The 21521-nt window shown below is 46.2% G+C and overlaps 1 protein-coding gene across 1 annotated transcript in view; it reads left to right on the top strand.

Moving 5' to 3' along the window:
- TTLL11 (tubulin tyrosine ligase like 11) overlaps nt 1-21521 on the top strand; it is a gene marked incomplete at both ends in the record, with an annotated part of 246200 nt that overhangs the window by 42497 nt on the left and 182182 nt on the right. Inside the window, 2 exon segments of the mRNA XM_080708899.1 lie at nt 1498-1594; nt 9153-9286. Coding sequence (XP_080565025.1) covers nt 1498-1594; nt 9153-9286 — 231 coding nt within the window.

Consider the following 21521-nt stretch of genomic DNA (forward strand, 5'->3'; position numbering starts at 1 on the left):
ATGAGTGAAGCGCTGTGACGTTTAGATGGAAGTTGCTAATGCTAATGGGGTGTGGAGCATATGCCTGGCTCTGGCACATCTGTGAAATAACATAGCTGATTTAAAGGGCTGGGGCGTTTGCCTTCGTTTTAATTTAGAGTGCTGGAGAGCACCGAGTCACCTTCTATTAGTCATGCCATGTTCTTCCCCTGGAACTCACCCCCTCCACTTGGGGTAGATAAAAGTTCTGATTAACTGTAATCTCACAATGGGAAAAACAAAGATTTTGTTTAGTGCGTTGGTATTTCTCTTCATTTGGACTTTTAACGAGCAAGTTCTTAATATGAACCAGCGTGTGCTCGATTTTCCCCTTTAACAAGGTCATCTGAGTTACAGATCTAAAAAACACTTTCTGTAAGCTCAGAACTTGTTAATAATGTCAAGAGATGGCAGGGTGTAGTGGAAAGACAAGCCCTTTGGTTTCAGCGAGGGATTTTCTGGTTGCCAATCATTAAAACACTAAAGCTTGTGCCAGTGAGGATTTTAGAATATCAAGAAGACGTTCCCAGGAGGCAGGCTGTCTCCCTCCCAAGATCCATCGGAGGGAGGGCAGGGGGGCAGCTGGTGCAGGAGGGTCTGGGCCCAAGGAGCTGAGGTTGCCCCATCGGTGCTTCCAGGAGCCCTGGGCTAGGCTTTCCTTCTCGCCACACCTGCTCCCTCCCTCTGTCTCAGCGCCACCGGGGCTGCCTCTGCTTCTCTCTGCACAGCGCGTGACAGCTGCCCAGCTCGGGCTCTCTGTCCCTCCCAGGTCAGGGGCCAGCGGAGCCTGCCTGGCAGCTCCACGTTCCTGGAAGACAGAGGCTGATGATCTCATCTTAAGTCAGATGACTACTCTTGGCTTATTCACTTGATAATTCAAAAAGTCTTTATTGGGTTCCTGGAACTGTTTTAGATATCAAGAACATACCCTTCCCTTGTAGAGTGTGTGTGTGTGTGTGTGTGTGTGTGTGTGTGTGTGTCCGTGTGTGTAGGGGGGAGATACATACATACAGAGACTGTTTATTGGGGTTGGGTTGAAGATGCAATATTCAGAGAAGGGTGGTATGGGCTTGAAATTAGAATAGACCTGGATTCAAATCTGAATTTCTCCCCTTACCAGCTCTGTGTAACCCAGAGCATGTTAAATTGTTAAATTATCTCTCTCAGGCCCAAGTTTTTAATCAGTATCACAGGAATAATAATCACTTACAGGGTAGGCATGAGGATTAACATGAAATGGCGCTTGGAAATCTAGTGGTATATATATTATCTGCCACATAGAATCAGAACCCTGCTGCTCTGTGTGCGCTACTAAGCCTGACCGGATCTGTATCTTTATCATAAAACAGGGAAGCACATCACTGATGTCTTGTGCTTATTTTGAGGATTAAGTCGTGGGATGCAGGCCGGGTGTCAGGGATTTGACATAATGGCCACCGCTCCTCTTATTCTTAATTGCATTTTGTCTCTTTCTTCTAGTTCCCATTTGGCCGACGCTTGCCTTGTGACATCTATTGGCACGGAGTTTCGTTTCACGACAGTGACATATTCTCTGGTCAAGTGAACAAGTTTCCAGGTATCCGCTGTTATTGCTGGTCTTTGAAAGCGTTTCCAGGGCCGCGTCTCTGAGTACACTCTCCTACAAAAATGCGACCGTGGTTTGAGATCAAACCTGAGAACTCTTAATTGGGAATCGCTGTCTGTTCTCTGCTCTGTTGCTATTACCTTGGGAGGCAGGTTAACACAGAGATAATCAGGACTTAAACCACTAGGGGCTTAAGATTGCAGACCAGCTTTTGCCGACTTAAAGACAGGCTTTCTTGTTGTAATCCTACTGGCAGAAAAACATGATTTTTACTTATTGGGTTATAGACATAATACAGGGGTCAAATGAAGGGACCTCATTTTCAAAATGAAAAAAATAGAATATTCTCTTGCAGGAAACAAAAGTTCAAAAATTCTCAGAATATGTAACACATGAAGTATCAGCTTCCCTTTTCTTTAAGTATCATATATAGAGGTACTGTTTTTATTTTTATTTTTATTATTTATTTATTTATTTTTTTGTGGCAGTAGGAGTGGAACTCAGGGGCTTTCTACCTCTGGGCTATACTCCCAGACCTATTTTACACTTTATTTGGAGACAGGGTCTCACTAAGTTGCTGAGAGCCTCACTAAGTAGCTGAGGCTGGCTTTGAACCTGTGTGATCCTCCTGTCTCAGCCTCCCAAGTACAGGGATTACAAGCATGTGGCACCATGCCCAGCTGAGGTACTGTTTTTTAAAACCAAGTATACCACTCTCCACAGTAAGTACTATAAAGTTGTAGGCAACCTCTGATGACATTATCTTAGTGGGACTAATCCTAGAAGAAGACTCAGCACCACAAAACCTATCAGAGCTGGCACATTAGGGTAGCCTTCTTCACTCCACACCCAGAGTCTATCTTTTCTTTTCTTACCTTTTTTCTTTCTTTTTTTGGTACTAAGGATTGAACTCAGGGGCATCTACCTCTGAGCTGCACCACCAGCCCAATTTTATTTTTTATTTTGAAAGAGGGTCTTGCTAAGTTGCTGAGGCTGGACCACAAACCTGTGGTCCTACTGTGTCAGCCTCCCAAGTACTGGGATTACAGGGCTGTACCACCATGCCTGGCTTTTACATATGCTTTTTAAATTTTGTTTTTATTCTTTTGCTATGATCAATATTGTTTATTATTATTATTATTATTATTATTATTATTATTATTATTATTGGTGGTACTGGGTTTCCTGGAAGCCCTTCTACCTCCGGGCTACACTCTCAGACCTATTTTTACATTTTTATTTGGAAACAGGGTCTCCTAAGCCAGCACGCGCAGCTGGCTTCGAACCTGCGCGATCCTCCTGTCTCTGCCTCCCAAGCGCGGGGATTACAAGCGTGTGCCACCACGCCCAGCATTGTTCATTATTTTTGAGGTTAAGGGTATGGGACTGTGGGACTGTGGTTAAGTTTCCAGTCAAAGGGTCTCACACTTATTTTGATGATATATTGCAGAAACAAATGGACTCAGAGCCCAATCTCTCACCCTGCACAAGCACAAACCGTATTCTAATACAATAGTAAATGATTTCAAAAGAACATCACCCCGAATACCATCCCTCATTTAACAAGATAAATAGATATTTCTGTATTTCCTTCTCAACTTGAATCATACTTATCATTTTTACATGGTGGCAGAGTGTAGTTGCCTAAATATAAGGTGTTTCATCCTCATATTATGATATTTGTATTCATACTAATATGAATACATATTAGTATGAATTCAGGGAGAACCAGCTGCCTTTTTTTTCTTTGGCATTCTGCCCCATGCCTGTAAGAAAAGCTCTCAGGAAACCCAATATCCATATATTACACACTGGCTAGTTTCGCCACATCTACTAAGGGACTTCGGTTTAAACACACACTCACAAGGTCACCCCATAGGCCACCCTGGCTCACATTCACCCAGGAGGAAATAGGGCAGGAGACGGCTTGCCAGCCAGTCAGAGCCAGGCACTTCCTTTCAGTGGAATATCCGCAGGAGTTCCAGAAGCGACTCCCTGGCTCCTCAAGTCGAAAAGTTAGGTGCAGAGAGACAGCATCCCCGTCCGTCTTGGCTCAGGTGCCCCAGAGGAGCCAGCATCTCTCCGTGCTGTCCACAGCAGGGCTTCCGAGGTCCCCGCAGGAAGGATCACCACACTCGGGAACTTCTAGAGCGCGGCTTCTTACTGGATATTTATGCAATTGAACAATCAGGGATCGTTTTAACTCTATGCTTTGTTGTCGAATAACACAGCTAACATTCTACGGTTCTTGGTTTCTAGGGACACAGAAGCACAAAGTTAACCCAAGCTCAATTTGTTCTTCAAGAAGGAGAGAGGGGGTGGCGCATACTTGTAATTCCTTCAGCAACTTAGCAAGACCCCGTTTCAAACTAAAAAATAAAAGGGGCTGAGGGTGTAGCTTGGAGGTAGAATGCCCCTGGGTTCAATCTCCAGTACTGAAAATAAAATAAAATAAAATAAAATAAAATAAAATAAAATAAAATAGACAGGGTTTCCTTAGGGAAGAGTACTCTGGTGGGCAGGGCTCCAGCACAGGACTTGAGTGGGACGGCTTGGTGTCCTCTGTCTTGCTGCTCAGGGTAGGCTCCTTTGGGATACCCTGGAAGGACCCGGGATATGGGCAAACCCAGCCTGGAAGAGAGCAGGTCTGAGTGGAAATAGAGTTCCTGAGCATGGGTCACCAGAAGAGGCTTCCTCCGCAGTCTTGCCATGTGCTCGTGCCTCCCTTGAGAGGGGAGACAAGGAACTCTGGGTCTATATTTGGAAAACAATTTAGAAATACAGAAAGAAGAACTCCTGAAGGACTAGTTTTATTAAAGGTAATGAAAGAATATTCATTCCGAAGAAGCAAGTTTGCCCCATCCCATACTCCACACGCCAGTGACTGGAACATGTAATTTTCCGCTTTACTAACAATTAATTAGCGGTAATGACAGAGCAGGCTCTGGAACCTCCAGGCAGAGCAGCAGCACCACCACACCCTCCGCCCGGTGGAGTGCAGTGATCTCTGCAGCAGAGGGTTCTAGAAGGGCCAGCCCTTTGATCTCGGCTGTGTCCACGCTTACTTCTATCTCTTGTGTATCCCATCATTCCAAGCGCAAGTTTCCTGTGCCTGGTATGCTGCTTAGAGGAAGTTCTAGGGGATGTGTCAGACAAGTGTAGGTGTCTTACATGCTGAATAGGCCGGGAAGCCCTGGATATGTGTGTGGAGGGACTGTTGTGCTTGTGTAAAACATTCAAACATTCAAAACAAGCTATTCCATCTCAACTGATGAATTAAAACTTTCTAGAAAAAAAATGGCATGATTTAGATACATCGTTGTTTTGAGAAAGTCCCAAACGGTCAATTTTCAACTTGCAGATGACAGCTTTTGCTGGGTTTCAGGGTCTGAGGTGTATGGTAGCACAGGCAGGGGCTTTCTGCTGGGGAGTGGGGAGCTCCAGCCAGGCCTCTGTGGGGGTGGCTGGCTTCGCACTGCTCTGGGAGAAAGGCAAGCAGAAGAGGGTAAACTTGGCCCAGGTGTTAAGCTGCGGGCAGTGCTTGGAACAATGGGACTCAACCTGACCTGGCTTGACTGGGGGCTTAGGTGAGGCAGAGCAAGTGGCATTGTCCTTTGAACTGAGCCTCCAGGGATGGGTGGGCCTGGACCCATGTCACGGGGAGAACAGAGCTGGGCAGGGATGTGGTGGGCTTGGAGCGCAAGTGGCCCCTGCTGGCTCAAGCAGGTCAAATGAGGGGTCTGTGAAGTGCTAGGCAGGACCTGAGCACAGCACTGTCACAGCCTGAGGGTGCCGGGGAGCCACGGAGACATTTTTAAAGCAGAGGACAATGGGGGTCAGCTTGTGTCATGGAAAGATCAGTCAGGGGTCACATTGGAGGCAGGTGGAGAGGTGAGAGAGGAAGGGGCTGCTGCCATATTTAGGCAGAAGGTGAATTCATCAGTGGCAATGGAAGTACAGAAGAGGGCAGGCTCGAAAGTTTTTACTTATTGTTTGGTGGCTGTACTTTTTTTTTTTTTTTTTTTTTTTTTTGCGGGTCTGGGGATGGAACCCAGGGGCATTCTACCTCCGAGCTACACCCCTGCCCTATTTTTTATTCTTTATTTTGAAACCGGGTCTCTCTGAGTTGCAGAGGGTCTCGCTAAATAGCTGAGGCTGTCCGCGAACTGCCATCCTCCAGTCTCAGCCTCCCGAATGCTGGGATTACAAGCGTGTGCCACCATGCCCGGCTGTACTTTTTTTTTTTAATCAAAAAATTATTGTTATAGAGCCAGGCATGGTGATGCACACCTTGTTACCCCAGTACTTGGGAGGCTGAGACAGGAGGATTGCAGGGTTGAGGACAACCTCAGCAACATAGAGACTCTTAACAACTTAGTGAGTGAGACCCTGTTTCAAAACATAAATGAATAAATAAAAAGGGCTGGGGGTGTGGCTTCAATCCTCTGTAACACACACACACACACACACACACACACACACACACACACTTATTGTTATAAAGATACTTGGATTAAATAGCTCCCCAAATGCAGCTCACTAGGGCTATGTGGGCAAGCCCGAGGATTCAGCTGTCTGTCACGCTCTTGGTAACTCCAGTGGGTTGAGCCCCGCCAGGCCTGAGGCTCCAGCATGGCCACAGAAGAAGCCAGGTCCCAGGAGCGGCAGGAGCAGGCCCTGGGTGTCTGAGGGCCCCACCAGAGTGAGGGGTTTTCTAAGCCATAGGGGAGCTGCCACCTCAGGCCATGGGGGGTGGGGGTTATTGAGAACCCCAGGCAGGCAGGTGGCCTCAACACAGCCTGCTAGGGGAGCAGGAAACCAGGCACGGCCTAAATCACAGGAGCACCAGCCTTTTGGTTAGGCAGGCGGGGAACTGGGGCAGGTGTGGAGGGAGGAGGAAGGCCCGACAGGGAAGGCATCGGCTCAGCTCCATATAGCATACCCGGAGTGAAAGGTGTGTCATCAAAACTTGGGGACAAGCGTGGAGCCTCAGGAAAACACAGATAAGCTTCCTTTTCTCAAAGGGACACAAAGTCAACTCAGACTTATAGCAGAGGGTTAGACCTAGAGCCTCTGCCTCAAACCAGAATGGTCCGGAGCCCAGGGAGGTCTTGGGTGGGAAGGGGCAGGTGAGGTGCTGCACCCTTGGAGAAGGAGGCAGGGCCTGGGGCAGGGGGCTGCCAGGGACCCCTCCCACACATTCATTCTGGGAACTGTGCCCTGGCTCCACTACAAACCCAGCTACTCTTCTCAGGGGTGTAGTGCGCTGGTCCCCAAACCTGTCCCCGGGTCATCTGCAGAGGCTGGGATGCCTCATTCCCAGGCAGTGTTGGGTGGGAACACAGCTTAGATATGGAGGAGAAACTTTTTTTTTTTTTTTTTTTGTGGTGCTGGGGATGGAACCCAGGGGCATTCTACCTCCGAGCTACACACCCAGCCCTGTTTTTATTCTTTATTTTGAAACCAGGTCTCACTGAGTTGCAAGGGCCTCTCTTAAGTAGTTGATGCTGTACGCGCGTGATCCTCCTGTCTCAGCCTCCCAAATGCTGGGATTACAAGGGTGCGCCCCCACGCCCAGCTGGAAAGGGTTTTGATAGCAAGTGGCGGTCTTTCTGGGTGCTCCACAGGGAGAGAGGCATTTGGTCAGGGCTAGGGTGAGACACCATAGCCAGAGGTGGGCAGGAAGGCATGGGGGGCCACTGGCCACAGGTGTGCTGAAGGTGGCTGCTTTTGGGGGAGGACTGCCTGGAGATACAAAGCTTGGAAGCAGATCTGTGAGCTGGTGAGAGTCAAGGATGCTCATTACAAAGCGAACCACCGCAGATTCAGAATTCCTCAATTGGAGCTGGGCGCGGTGGGCACGCTTGTCATCCCAGCATTCGGGAGGCTGAGACGGGAGGATCGCAGTTCGCGAATAGCCTCAGCTACTTAGTGAGACCTCTGCAACTCAGTGAGACCCGGTTTCAAAATAAAGAATAAAAAATAGGGCAGGGGGTGTAGTTTGGAGGTCAAATGCCCCTGGGTTCCATCCCCAGACCTGCCAAAAAAAAAAAAAAAAAAAAAAAAACCTCAATTGGAGCCAGGCATGGTGGAGCACACCTGTGATCCCAGTACTTGGGAGGCTGAGACAGGAGGATCACATTTTTAAAGACCAACCTCAGCAACTTAATGAGAATCTCAGCAACCTAGCAAGACCCTATTTCCAAGAAAAGGAGGGGCTGAAGTATAGCTTGGAGTTAGAATGCCCCTTTTCTGATCTAATTTCCAGTACCACCAAATAGATAGATAAATAAATAAATAAATAAATAAATGGGTTGGGGTGTGGCTCAGAGGTAGAATGTTCCTGGGTTCAATCCTGAGCACCAAAATACATACATACATACATACATACATACATACAAAATAATAAAAATAGAATTATAGAATCGCTCAGTTGATTAAATACTGATTTTCACAAAACTTCCTGGAGCCTCTGAACTGCCCTCCTGTACTCCCAGCACATTGTCTGAAGCCCTTCTACCTCTGGGCTACACTCCCAGACCTATTTTATATTTTATATTTTTTTATTTGGAAACAGGGTCTCTTAAGCCAGCGCGGCTGGCTTCAAACCTGCGCGATCCACCTGTCTCTGCCTCTCAAGTGCAGGGATTATAAGCATGCACTTACCACGCCCAGCCTAACCCTGTTTTTTTTTTTTTTTTTTTTTTTTTTTGCGGGTCTGGGGATGGAACCCAGGGGCATTTGACCTCTGAGCTATATCCCCTGCCCTATTTTTATTCTTTATTTTGAAACTGGGCCTCACTGAATTGCAGAGGGCCTCACTAAGTAGCTGAGGTTGTCTGCGAACCGTGATCCTCCGGCTTCAGCCTCCAGAATGGTGGGATTACAAGCGTGAGCCACCACGCCTGGCTTTAAGTATTTTTTAAAGTGAGACATTTCAGTTCCTTCTGGGGAAAGTACTGAGAGCTGATCAATGTCGATGCCAGCTCTTCTGACTGAAGGACTCCTGTGGATTGCCTGGGCCCCTTCAACTATAAATTATACAATGACATCCTTTCTACTTCCTGTCCTTGATTCAAGGAGACAGATTTTATACTGAAAGGTGTGTGTTTTCTACTTTATATCTTTAATACCCACACAAGATGAAGCAAACCAGCTTAATTAAGCTTCTCACACTGTCACCAGAGTCCACTAGGTCGTCTTCCTGAGGGCACAAGATGGAAGGCATCCCAGAGGTGGGTGTGTTGGCCCCAAATTAAAGAGAGTATTAAGGTCAAAGTGCAGGATAGACGCTGCTCCACTTACTGCCTGTGGGGATGACAAATAATAGAATAATATAGTAGGTGAAAATACATCCTTTTAAATGGATACTTTGCTTTTATAAGGGGAAAATTTGTATTTTCATTAATTTGGTAGCTTTTTCCAAAATGCATACCTGTATTTTAACACTACCTGAAAAAGGGCTGGGGCTGAGGCGTAAGTCCTGAATAATGGCTGCTTTGCGGGTGGGCCTCGGTCGATCAAACCTCACAGCTCGTCTCTTCTCCAGGCATGACGGAGATGGTGCGTAAAATCACCCTGAGCAGAGCGGTGAGAATCATGCAGAATCTCTTCCCCGAGGAGTACAACTTCTACCCTCGCTCCTGGATCCTGCCCGACGAGTTCCAGCTCTTTGTTGCTCAGGTAGATGGCACACAGTCCCATTACCCTTGAATTCCACTGTGCTGGTGACTGTCCCGGGTGCCGGGAGCTGGGCCAGGGGGGCCCAGGAAGCTGAGCCTGACATCAAGAGCGACTCACCCTTGCAGCTGTCAGGGCAGATTGCAGAGTCAACGGGTGGGTTACAGGTAGGGAAACTGAGGAAGAGTCTCCTGACCCACAGCTGAGACTGGAGCTGGATTATGGAGTCAGAGCACAGGTGGGCTGGGGAGAGAGAGCAGCCCTGCGCCCACAAATGGAATTGGGGCCATGTGGAGAGTCCTAGAGCTGGGGTCTCTCTGGCTTTCAGTCCTATGAAATACTGGGGTCAGGCTCTGCTTAAAGGCCAGGGAGCAGATTTCACAACCTGAGGGAGGATAGGTTTTTTTTTTTAATTAATTAATTTTTTAATTTATTTTTTTTAACAATTTTTTTATTGAACATAGATAGTATACATTTACACTATATTTGGTGCCCTCTCCCCCCCGCCCCCATTTTCTCTTTCCCCCTCCCACCAATGGTTGTCCAGGTTAACCATGTCTTATTCATAATTTTACACATGTTCAGGTATAGACCCTCATTAATCAAGATCGGTTTTTCTCCTCTCCTATCTTTCTGTTAAAACTTAGCTAGTATTTCCCTTCTAATATCTGGAGTCCCACTGGTATCCTTTGTGTTTTCTAGTTTGGGCATATTAGAGGAAACATGTGTATCTTCTTCTTCTGTGCTTGGCTGATCTCACTTAACATGATGCTCTCCAGGGCTTTCCATCTTCTTGCAAATGATATAATTTTGGTTTTGTTTTTTAATACTGAGAATTGTACCCAGGGACCTTCTACTTCTGAGCTATGTCCCAAGCCCTATTTTACTTTTTCTGAAACAGGGTCTCACTAAGTTGCCAAGGGCCTCACTAGGTTGTTGAGGCTGGCCTAAAACTTGGGATTCTCTTGTCTCATCCTCCAAAGTATTGGGATTACAGATGTATATCACCACACCGAGCTGGGAGATCACCTTTTAAGAGACTGGCTTTAAATGTGTTCCCAAATCAGTTCTCAGTGGCCCATCTCATCCCAAAGAAGTGTGTGTGAATGTTAAGTACTTGGGCTTCTTTACCACAGAAGCGGTAGAGAAACAGAACTCAGAATTGCCATTTTGGTTAAGTCTTTAACAGATTCATTTAGGACCACGTGACAGCCATTGCTGTTCCTCTGGCCGTACCATAGTTGTGGACTGTGGGTAACTAGGCAACAGATGTCTGCAATCCTGATGAGGCCGATACCTTTCTGTGGCTCTACTGTGTTGTAGGCATTCTGCTGGGAGCTGAACATTATTTCTTGTAATCCCCACAGCTATCTTGTGACACTGGTTTTAGTAATAGCCCCATTTTGTGAACGAGGAAACTGAGGCTGTGAGCGACTAAGTGACCTGTTCAAGAAGCAATTTTTAAATCTAAAGCAAGTTCCAGGGCCTGTGGTTTTCATAGTTTATTTTATTGCCTCTATATTGTTTTTTGTTTGCTTGTTTGTTTGTTTTGGTGGTACTGGGGTTCCTGGAAGCCCTTATACCTCCAGGCTACACTCCCAGACCCATTTTTATACTTTTTTTAAATTTGGAAACAGGGACTCTTAGGCCACCGTGGCTGGCTTTGAACCTGCGTGATCCTCCTGGCTCCGCCTCCCAAGCGTGGGGATTACAAGCGTGCGCCACCACCCCCGGCCTCTATATTGTTTTGGTTTCAATATTGAATCATAAAACTTGTAATAAAATTATGGTTTACCAAACAGGAAGTCAGCTTTAACAACTTTAGAAGGGAGCACTCCAGAAGAGAGTGGCCACATGGCTGTGCATGTGTTGTTTAAGGTTGGCCAGGCATGGTGGCACACACCTATAATCCCATTACTCAGGAGACTGATGCAGGAGGATTGCAGGTTCAAGACCAGCCTCAGAAACTTAGGGAGATTCTCAGCAACTTGTGAGGCCCTATTTCAAAATAAAAAGTAAAAAAGAATGCCCCCGAGTTCAGCCCCCAGTAGCCCCCGCATTCATCAAACTATTAACTTAAACTGGGTGCATTTTGTTGTATGCAAGTTATGCTACAATAAAGTTAATTTAAAAAATAGGTCTCAGCTGTTCCCTATTCTCACTCCAATTTTCTACTTCCATGGCTCTGCTCAACCTGTTCTCGCTATGCGGATTGTGTTCCTTTCCCATCTCTACAATTTATATCTAACTATTATGCAGGGCCCAATTAAGAGAAGATCCACTGTCTTCAAAATGTAATAAGTAAGAGGAGCATGCCCACTGCCCCCAAAGTCCCCGGTGCCTCTGCAGTGAGCTCCCTCCATCCCTCTCCCAGGCAACCGCTCCTTGGCATTCTCGTTATAGGTTGGTTTTGCAAGGTCAAGAAGTTCATGTAAATGGATCATGTCATATATTTACTTGGGTCTCTTGCGATTCATCTGTGCTTACTGCATCTGTTGTTTGTATTTTTATTGCTGAGTGGCTTCCCATTGTATGAGCATACCACAATTTGTTTAACCATTCAGCCACCGATGGCATCAGGGTTATATCCACTTTGGGGAAGTTCAAATAAAGCTGCCATGATTCTTCATATACAAGTCATTTTGTAGATACATGTTGTCTTTCTCTTGTGTAATACTCAGGAGTGGAATCTTTGGATCATGTGATATGTGTATGTTTAACTTTATAAGAAGTTACCAGGCATCTTATATGAAACTCCAAAGTGGTTGTAATTTATATCTCACTGACAACATCTAAGAGTTGTAATTGTTCCGCATCATTGACAACACTTAATATTGTTTGACTTTTTTATTTTAGACGTTCTGGTAAGTGTAAAGTTGTATTGCTTTATGGTTTTGATTTATACCTCCCTGATGACCAAATAGTAGTTTTCTTCATATACTTTCTGGACATTTAAATATCTTCTTTTTTTCTGTAAGCTGATCTGTAAGTATCTTATTAAAGATACCTTTCATAAACAATCATGGTATTTCAGGCAGGATACGGGCACAGTATACAACTTTCAAATTCCCTTCTTGGGTGGACTATTGATTTGGATTAGAATGTCCCCCGTAGAGCTCCTGTGTTGGGATGCACAAATGTTCAGAAGTGAAATAATTGAATTATGAGGGTTCTAATCTCATCATAGGAGAAATCCATTGATGGGTTTTGGGTTCATTGGGTGGTGATGTAGGCAAAAAGGGTGTGGCTGGGGGAGGGGGTTGCTGGGGGTGTGGCCTTGGGAGGTATAAATGTCTCTTGCCCCGTCCCTTTGTGCTCTCTCGTTCTTTGTTTCCTGCCGCTGTGCCCTGAGCTCTGCAGACAGGACCTGGCCTAACATGGACTGAAACCTCCGAAACCTCCAGGACTGTGAGCAATGAATATTCCTTCCCCTGAGCTGTGTTTACAGGTGTTTCAGGTCATAGCAGTGAGAATGCCGAGTTAAACAGCTTCCAAAATCAGAAAGCCACTTTCAAGTTCTCATTTGATTCTCTGAATAGAGAAAGTTTAGAGTGAAGGTTGATGTTTCCTATTTAGCATATCATTTTCACTAGCTAACCCTGACTTTCAGGAAATCAAATAAAAATGGTAGAATTACCAATCTGGACCCACAGTCTAGAAAAGGGATCACTGGTCTTATGAAGGATCCAGTTCAGTGAGGTCACTTTTTGTCCAGATTGCCTGGCAAACTGGGAAAAACCAGTTTTAGGATGCCAGGTCCTAAGAGGTCTCTGAGTTTATTTTTGTTTTTTATTTTTATTTTATTTTGGGGGGCACTGAGGATTGAACTCACGGGGCTCTCCACCACTGAACTACATCCCCAACCTTTTTTATTATTTTTTTATTTTGAGACATGATATCTCTAAGCTGCCAGGATGACCTCAAACTTGTGATCCTCCTGCCTCAGCCTCCTGAGTGCTAGATTTGCAGGTGTGTACCATCATTAAATCTATGCTGATGGCAGAGGGGGAGAGAAGGACGTGAAAAGGGATTTGAATTTTCCCACACAAGGAGCCAAGAGGAAGCCTCTCGGCACTAACAAGGACAGGTGTTTCCCCTCCATCAATAGAGCTCGAGTGATATTCTATTAGTGACACATGCTCCTTCCCCCCAAACAATGAATTGTTCTGTGTGCTAACAGAATACCTTAAACAAACAAATAAACCAGCTTAGGTTGGTTCTGAGCAGGTTCTCATCTCTTCTACCCTCCTATCTCCTTTTGATAGTTCAAAAATTTTGTTCACTCTTACCACCAATTTATTTGAAGTCATAGGTTTGTTATATATTCTGGTATAAGTCATATATATACATATACCTATATATACATAAATATGAATTTTTCCTCCTACTTGACTTTTCAAGTCATAACTCTGACTTTTCAATTTTAATTCTATCTTTTAAAAAGCAAAAGGTAAATAAATTTACCTTACAAATAAATAAATTTAGACTTAAAAAAAGTTACAAACATAGTATGGAGTTTGTTCCCCTCTCTCCTTCAAGTAGCTTCCCTTTGGTTCACATTATACACAATCACTGACTGGGAAGTTAGCATTGATAGACTATTATTAAAAAATCTTCACATATGTTTTAAATTTTTGCTACTGCCTGCTGGAGTCCTTTTCTGGTAGGAGAACCACTCCATGATCACCAGCTGCAGTTAGCTGTATTTGTCCTTGGTCTCTAAGCTGTGATAGTTCTTCAGGCTTTGTCTTTCATAACCTTGACTCTCTTGAAGAATATGGCCAGTTATTATTATTTTTTTAAGAATGACCTTCAATTTTGTCTTGCTGATTTTTCTCGTGATTAGGTTTAATTACACATTTTCAGCAAGAAAAACGTAAAAGTCATGTTGTGACCTTCCATGCGGCCTCTCAGGAGGCACCTGATGTCAGCTTCATATCCTGGTGGTGTTAACGCTGATCACTTAAAGTAGCGTCCTCGTATCCCTTTGTAATCCTTCCTTTCTCCCCTCAGGCCTTCTTCAGGCATCCTTGGGCAGCTGTGGATCTGCTTTCTGCTCATTTTACTTTATGCTTTCTAGATGCTATGTAAGCAGAATCATATAGCAGGTCCTCTTTCTCTCTCTCGTTTTGGCTACTTTCACTCAACATTGTTATTCGGGGATTCATTCTCTTATTATATATCAATAATTAATTTCTTTTTTATTTCTGAGGAACATTCAACCTAATGTTTAGGCCACGCTTTGTTTATGCCTTCACCACTGCTAGACATTTGGGCTGATTCTAGTTTTTAGCTACTGCACATAAAAGTACTTTCAACATCTGTGTGTGAGTCTTTGAACACATTTTCATTTCTTTTGGGTAAATGCTTAGAAATGGAATGATTATATCATATAGTATCTGCAATATAGATATCATTTTTTATGATACTGGGGATTGAACCCGGGGGCATTTGACCTTTGAGCTACACCCCTAGCCCTATTTTTTTATTCTTTATTTTGAAAACAGGGTCTCACTGAATTGCAAAGAGCCTCACTAAGTAGCTGAGGCTGTCGGCAAACCAAGATCCTCCTGTCTCAGCCTCCTGAATGCTGGGATTAAAAGCGTGCGCCACCACGCCCGGCTGAGTTGACATCTTAATAACACTGAATCACTGGGCATGGTGGTCTGCTCCTGTAATCCCAGCACTTGGGAGGCTGAGAGAGGAGAATCACAGGTTCCTCACCAGACTCAGAAGAGACCTCTTCTTATCTGTGCACATGATGTATTTCTCCTTTACTTAGGTGTGCTTTAATTTCTTTGTGCAATTAATTTTAGTATACAGGTCTTTCATCATATTTATTTCTAACTATTTCAAATGGGTACACTGGCAATATCTTATTTTAAACTCTGATTTTAAGCCAGGCGTGGTGGCGCACGCTTGTGATCCCAGCATTCAGGAGGCTGAGACAGGAGGATCGCTGTTTGCAGACAGCCTCAGCTACTTAGTGAGGCCCTCTGCAACTCAGTGAGACCCGGTTTCAAAATAAAGAATAAAAAAATAGAGCAGGAGGTATAGCTCGGAGGTCGAATGCCCCTGGGTTCTATCCCCAGACCCCCCCACAAAAATAATAAATAAACTTAGATTTTTCGTTGTTTGTTGTGAGGACATAAAAATGTAGTTGATTTTTTCTTTGTATTTTGACCTTCATGCAGCATTTTATAGATTCTATTGGGTTTTCTATCTTCTGAGATGGTATTATGTCTGACCTTCCAATTAGCCTGCGTTTCTCTTTCTTACCTTATTGTGACAGATATCTACTTAACATACTCTACTTAACTTTTTGAACATAGAAAATGCATTGAAATCACTGTCTTAATGTCATTGTATACTGATTTTAACCCTATATCCATTCTGAGTTGGTTTTAATTTTTTCCTTTACCATCATTTATATTTCTTTGTTTCTTTTCATGCCTGATATGCATTTCTATTTGGATGCCAGTGCTAGAAACAGGGTTATTTTATTTTATTTTTGAGGTACTGGAGATGGAACCCAGGGGCATTCTACCTCCGAGCTATCCCCCAGATCTATTTTTTATTTTTTGTAGTACTGGGGATGGAACCCAAGGGCATTCTACCTTGAGCTATACACCTGGTCCTATTTTTTTATTCTCTGTTTTTGAAACAGGGTCTCACTAAGTTGCAGAGGGCCGCACTAAGTAGCTGAGGCTGGCTGAGAACCTGTGATTCTTCTGTCTCAGCCTCCCAAGTACTGGGGTTACAAGGGTACGCCACCACACCCCGCTCAGATACAGGGAGTTTTAACTTTGAATATTTTTGCATTCCTATATATGTCCTTGAACTTTGTTATGGGATAGTTAAATTACTTGGAAATAAAATCTCACTTCTGAGATTTGTAAGGCAGGACTGGACCACTTCGCAGTCTAAGGTGAGGTATCCTCACTTCGGAGGCAAGAGCCTTTCCTGTCGTGTTCCCAGTGCCCCATGGAGCATGCCGGTTTCCAGTCCGGCTGGTGGAAAGCGATGCTGTTCCTGGCTCTGTGTGGGCGTCAGGCATCGCTGCCTCTAGAGCTTTCCGACGCATCTTTTCTTGGCCTCCGGTGGCCTCCTCACATGTGTGCGCTGATCTGCACGAGGCTGAGCATTCCAGGGACCCCTCTCTGGCCCCCAGAGTTCTCTTCTGTGCACCGGTCTCCTCCCCAGCACCTGTCCTGTCCTGAGATGCCCCGACTCACAGCTGCAGTGTCTCAACTCAGGGAGCCCCCTGCCCCCCCAAGCCTGGCTCTCGAGGCAGTAAACCGAGACGATGAGAGGTTAACATCATCAAATTCCTGTCTCTTGGGAACCGTCATTCTCCACTATCTCACATCCAGACTTTCTCATGGATTTTGTTCCTTTCTCCGGCGGGTTCATGGGCAGGGGGACAGCAGACGTACCATTCAGTTTTTCTGGCTTGACTGAAAGTGGAACTCCACTGAAGAAATTCCAGTAGCTGCATTTTACGGAGCATTTTCATCTGGATTATTGACGTGGTCACTTTAGGCTGTTACAGCGGAATGCCATACGGGGGTGGGGTTAGACAACAAACACTTGTTTTCTTTGGGGCCAGCGCGGCCGGGCTCTGGCGAAGCTCCTCCTGGTTTGCAGACGGTCTTCTTGTTGTAAAAGCACATGATGGAAAGAAGAAGAGCTAGCTCTTTCCCTCCAAGGAGGACACTTTTCCTATCATGGGAGATTCACCCTCATAACTGATAACTTCCAGCGGTCCCACCTCCTAGCACCATCCTCTTAGGAGCTGCGGTAGCAACATGTGAAACGGGCGGGAGGGAGACACAAACAGGCAGCCCATGGCAATGACCTAATTTAGAAGTCTTAGCAGCCCTAATAGGGTTCTTCTGTTATCCATAGGAGAGGAACCTGAGGCACAGAGAGGTTAAGAAGTTTGGCCAGTGTAACACACCTTGGAAAGCTAGCTTCAGAGCCAGTACTTTTAAGGTCTGGGCACTCGTAGAAGATGTTTGAACAGATGCGCATGTGCAGTACAGAAATATTCCAGAGAAAGGAGTAAAACTTTGCTCGGGACGGGGGAGCCTGGGTGGGCGGGCTGTGAGCACATGGAACGGAGGGAGGAATGATGCTTCCCGGTAGAGGCACTTGGTTTGGCAGGAGGATAATGAATTTTCCTGACTAGCACAGAAGAGTGTTCCAGCCTACACCAACCGTGTATACAAAGGCCTAACATCAAAAATCGTGTGGCATATCGGAATGATAAGCTAGTTGGTATTACCAGGGTTTACAAGAGGATTTGATAGTAGATGAAGTATGAGAAACAGAGTCCAGATCACGGAGCGCCCTGGATGCCAGGTTAAAGATCTCCATCACAGGGGACCGCCCTGCGGTCTGTGATAGAAGGTGGAGTGGGTGGGGAGCGGAGAGGACTGAGGTCCATCAGAATGTTCTGCTCATCTGAGCAGGGTGCCGAAGCTTGTACTGATGCCCCCAGACAGGGGTCTTAGGCACAGAAGGGCCAGATGTGCAGCGTATTCAGAAGGTGGGATCGTGTGGAGATGGGAGTGAGGAAGAAGGGGGGGGCGCCCAGGAGGCTGGCGGGCACCATCTGCTGGGGTGGAGCACCCGCGAGGAGCAGCAGGTTTGGTGGAGAAGATGGCAGGTCGGCTGCTGGTGACTCACCTGCTGGCCTTCGGGTTAACCATCCAGGGAGAGTCTCTTCTTATCAGGAAAAGGGGCACCTGGGTTGGGGGAGCCAACCCGGCCGGTCTCTTCCTGTTTCAGCATTCTAGGCCCTGCCGTTTCAAAGCCCGATCGATTGGTGCTGCAGGTCCTTAGGACTGGATAGTCTTCTATCAGAAGGGAGAGTTTCTTTGTCCATACCTGGATTCTTCTGGGATATACCGACTGAGGCCTGGCCCCTGCAGAATGGGATGACAGCAACCCCACAGTGGCCATTTGCCAGAGACCTGTGGCACAATTGCTTGCTCCTTCTAAGATCATCAGCAAATCCCATCTCCTCCCAGTCCCGTGTCTTCACCTCCTCCATGGAAAAATGATCCTAACCTGGGAGCGAGTGCGGGCATCTAGTGAGGATTCAATGACCGAATGCCCTCTTAGCTGCACACCTGATTTTTAAAAATGTAGCATTATTTTTAATAGTCCCTTTGTTTTAATAGATAACAGCGCATTCACATTAAGCATTCAAATAACATAGGAATGTATAAAGTAAAAGGTGAAAAAATGTCCCCACTTCTCAAAAGTTCAGCAGCCTGTTTATATGTATAAACATCTGCACTGTAACAGACACACAGGTGCACGCTTGTAATCCCCATGCTTGGGAGGCTGAGACAGGAGGATCGCACAGGTTCGAGCCAACCTCAGCTACTTAGTGAGGCTCTTGGCAACTTAGTGAGACCCTGTTTCCAAAAAGTATTTAAAAAAAAAATCGGTCTGGGAGTATATCCTGGATGCAGAAAAGCCCCTGGTACTACAAAAGAGAGAGAGAGAGATAGAGAGATAGAGAGAGAGAGAGAGAGAGAGAGAGAGAGAGAGAGACAGAGACAGAGACATGTAAAATCTCATCTTTAGCTTGCAGATATGTTTTCACCACCTTTGCCTGTCCGTCCTGCATAGTAATCCATTGTATGAATGTATCATAACTTTTAGTCATTTCTCTGCTGATGAACATCTAGGTAGTTCTCCTGGGTTTTTTTGTTCAACAAATATTGTTATCGGCAGCAACCTCATCTAGTATCTTTATACACCCGTGCCAGCATTTCCTTGGGATAGAGATCTCAGAGTGGGGTTGCTGTACTGCAGGGGAGCATTCACATTTTTGGCAGGTAAAGCCCAGGACAAGGCTTTCCTAGAGATGGTGCACTCAGTTATGAGAACGATGTCTTGACAAGTGCTTCAGAAATGAGCTCCCTGGGGCATGTGGAGGGGCTTTGCTTTGTGATTCCTGGCAACAACCAGAAGAGGTGTGAGTCCCTCTGAAACCGTTGGAAACCCGACGCTTTGTAGGTTATTTCTCCCACTATTTAGGAGTAGCCTTACTTCATTAAATTAAGGGAGAAACCCACTTTACCCTGCTGTCCATTTGCAAAACGGATACCCAAATATGATCAGTAGGTGGCGCCGGGCAGAAGCAAGTGGGATTCTCAGTGGAACTCTGTGTGTGTGTGTGTGTGTGTGTGTGTGTGTGTGTGTGTGTGTGTGTGTAGAGAGGAGGACACAGGCTTTCTTTCCAATTTTAGCAGATGGCCAATAAAAAATCTTCTTAGAGTTTATTTTGCATATGGTCTTCCATCTGGGTATTTGAGAAAAGTACAGTTTTGTTATCAAAACAGTATTTATTATGGTGAAAGAGTTTGTATTTCTCAGCAGAAGAATTTTTCAGTGAACAAAGCCAAAAACCTGTTCAATACTGTCTTGCAGTTTCTCAGAGGGAACAGCCAGCGTGGGGGCTCCTCCATTTTCCTCTCCAGTTACCATCCCAAGTTAGCTTTTATTGATCCTGCTCCTCAAGGCTGAATGAAATGCATTATTTGCAAAAGCCCCGGAGAACAATGCTCTCTACCGGGTTTAGGATCTAGGGACACGTGGAGTTATAAGTGGGTCAGAATGGAGGCAGGGAGGAGGCCCGCACCGAGCCGTGTATGCTCTTTGTACAATTCCACGCTTGTCAAACGCCTCTGTGAGCTCATTAGGCACATCATCTTCCTTCATGCAGACAACATGCTGACTTGACCGAGGCGGGTCACCAGCAGCTCACCCACGAGATGCAAACTCCTCGCGCCTTCTAGAGTCCCGCCCCTCCTTCATTCCGCCCTTCCCTCTGCGGTCCTTCCACAGCTGACAGCTGGATGTGTTTAAGGATCAGGGTGCCACGGCCTCTCTTTGCACCATCTTCCCTTCTGTCTGGAGCTCTGTATCCTCACCCCTCCCACCTCCTCCTTCCACCTGTCCAATTACGCTAATTTCTCAGACACAGCCCCCCAACTCAGCTTTTACTACCTCTATAAGCCGGCTTTGCAGCCCATGGCCCGGCAAATCCTTGATAGCGTCGTGTCCTGTTGTCTCCCTGGTACTTACACGTATTCGGCTGGTTAGTGACTGCACGTTTAACTCCCTCTCTCTCCTCCCGCAGTTCTGCAAGGGCAGGCCGGGGGTGCTACCTGTGCATCATGGCTTCCCAGTGCCGATCACAGTGCTGGGCAGGCAGACGGCCGGGCGTACACAGTAGGAATGCAAGTTTATTTTTCTAATCGATAGGCAGATGCTGTGGCTTAAAATTCTTGTCTCTTGAGGGGTTAGCATCTCGAAAGCCAAGGGATGAGCATGACCCAGGCTGTTGCTCTATGGGCGTGACATGGGCCATGAGAGACTTAACCAGGTGGTCTCTGGCCAAACTTTCCTCAGTAGAGCCCTGAGCTCTACCCAGACACGTGGCTCTTTTTTTGTTTGTTTTGTTCTAGAGCTTGAACCCAGGGACAGTCTACTTCTAGGCTGCACCCCTGGCCCTTTTTGTTTTTTACTCTGAAAACAGGGTCTTACTAAGTTGCTGCGGCTAGCCTGGAACCTGTGATCCTCCTGTCTCAGCCTCCCAAGTGCTGGTATTACAGGTGTGTGCCACCACACCCGGCTGACACATGGTGTCACCAGCATGGAGAAAGGTACATCCTCTGTCATTGGCACGTGGCATCCCTGAAGGCTGACGCCTCTGCGCAGGGTAAAAGACGAAGGAAGGACGGAGCCATGGGAATCAGAGGAGACAGGTGACTAGAACTGTGGAGACTCCCTAGGAGCCCTGGTCTCACTTCCTGGGCTTCAAATCTCACTTCCTTTGTTGCCAAAAATGGGCCCTGACTCCGGCCTAGGTGTCCTGCAGCCTCCTTACCAGATAGCTCACTTCCTGGGAAGACCACATCAGCTGAAACTCAAGTTGCCAGCTCCCCTGAGCGCTAGCCCGAGTGACAGCTGGCATCTGTAGGCTGCGTGCACGTTCTGGGGGTGGCGGCACCACCATCTCCAGCTGGAAGCTGGGGGTGGAGGGCCAGAGTCACAGCACTGGCTCCTGCTCATACCTGCCTAGGTGACCTCAGGCATCCGCCACCAGGTCAGAGCAGTCATAGCGTGGGTCAGGGAGAGACCTCCCAGCTGCCAAGACGAGGGATGCCAAGCAAGTGAGAAATGTCCTTGCCCTGGGCGACCTTCACCCATTCAT

Source organism: Muscardinus avellanarius (assembly GCF_963383645.1).
Source record: "Muscardinus avellanarius genome assembly, chromosome: 13".
Lineage (NCBI taxonomy): Eukaryota > Metazoa > Chordata > Mammalia > Rodentia > Gliridae > Muscardinus > Muscardinus avellanarius.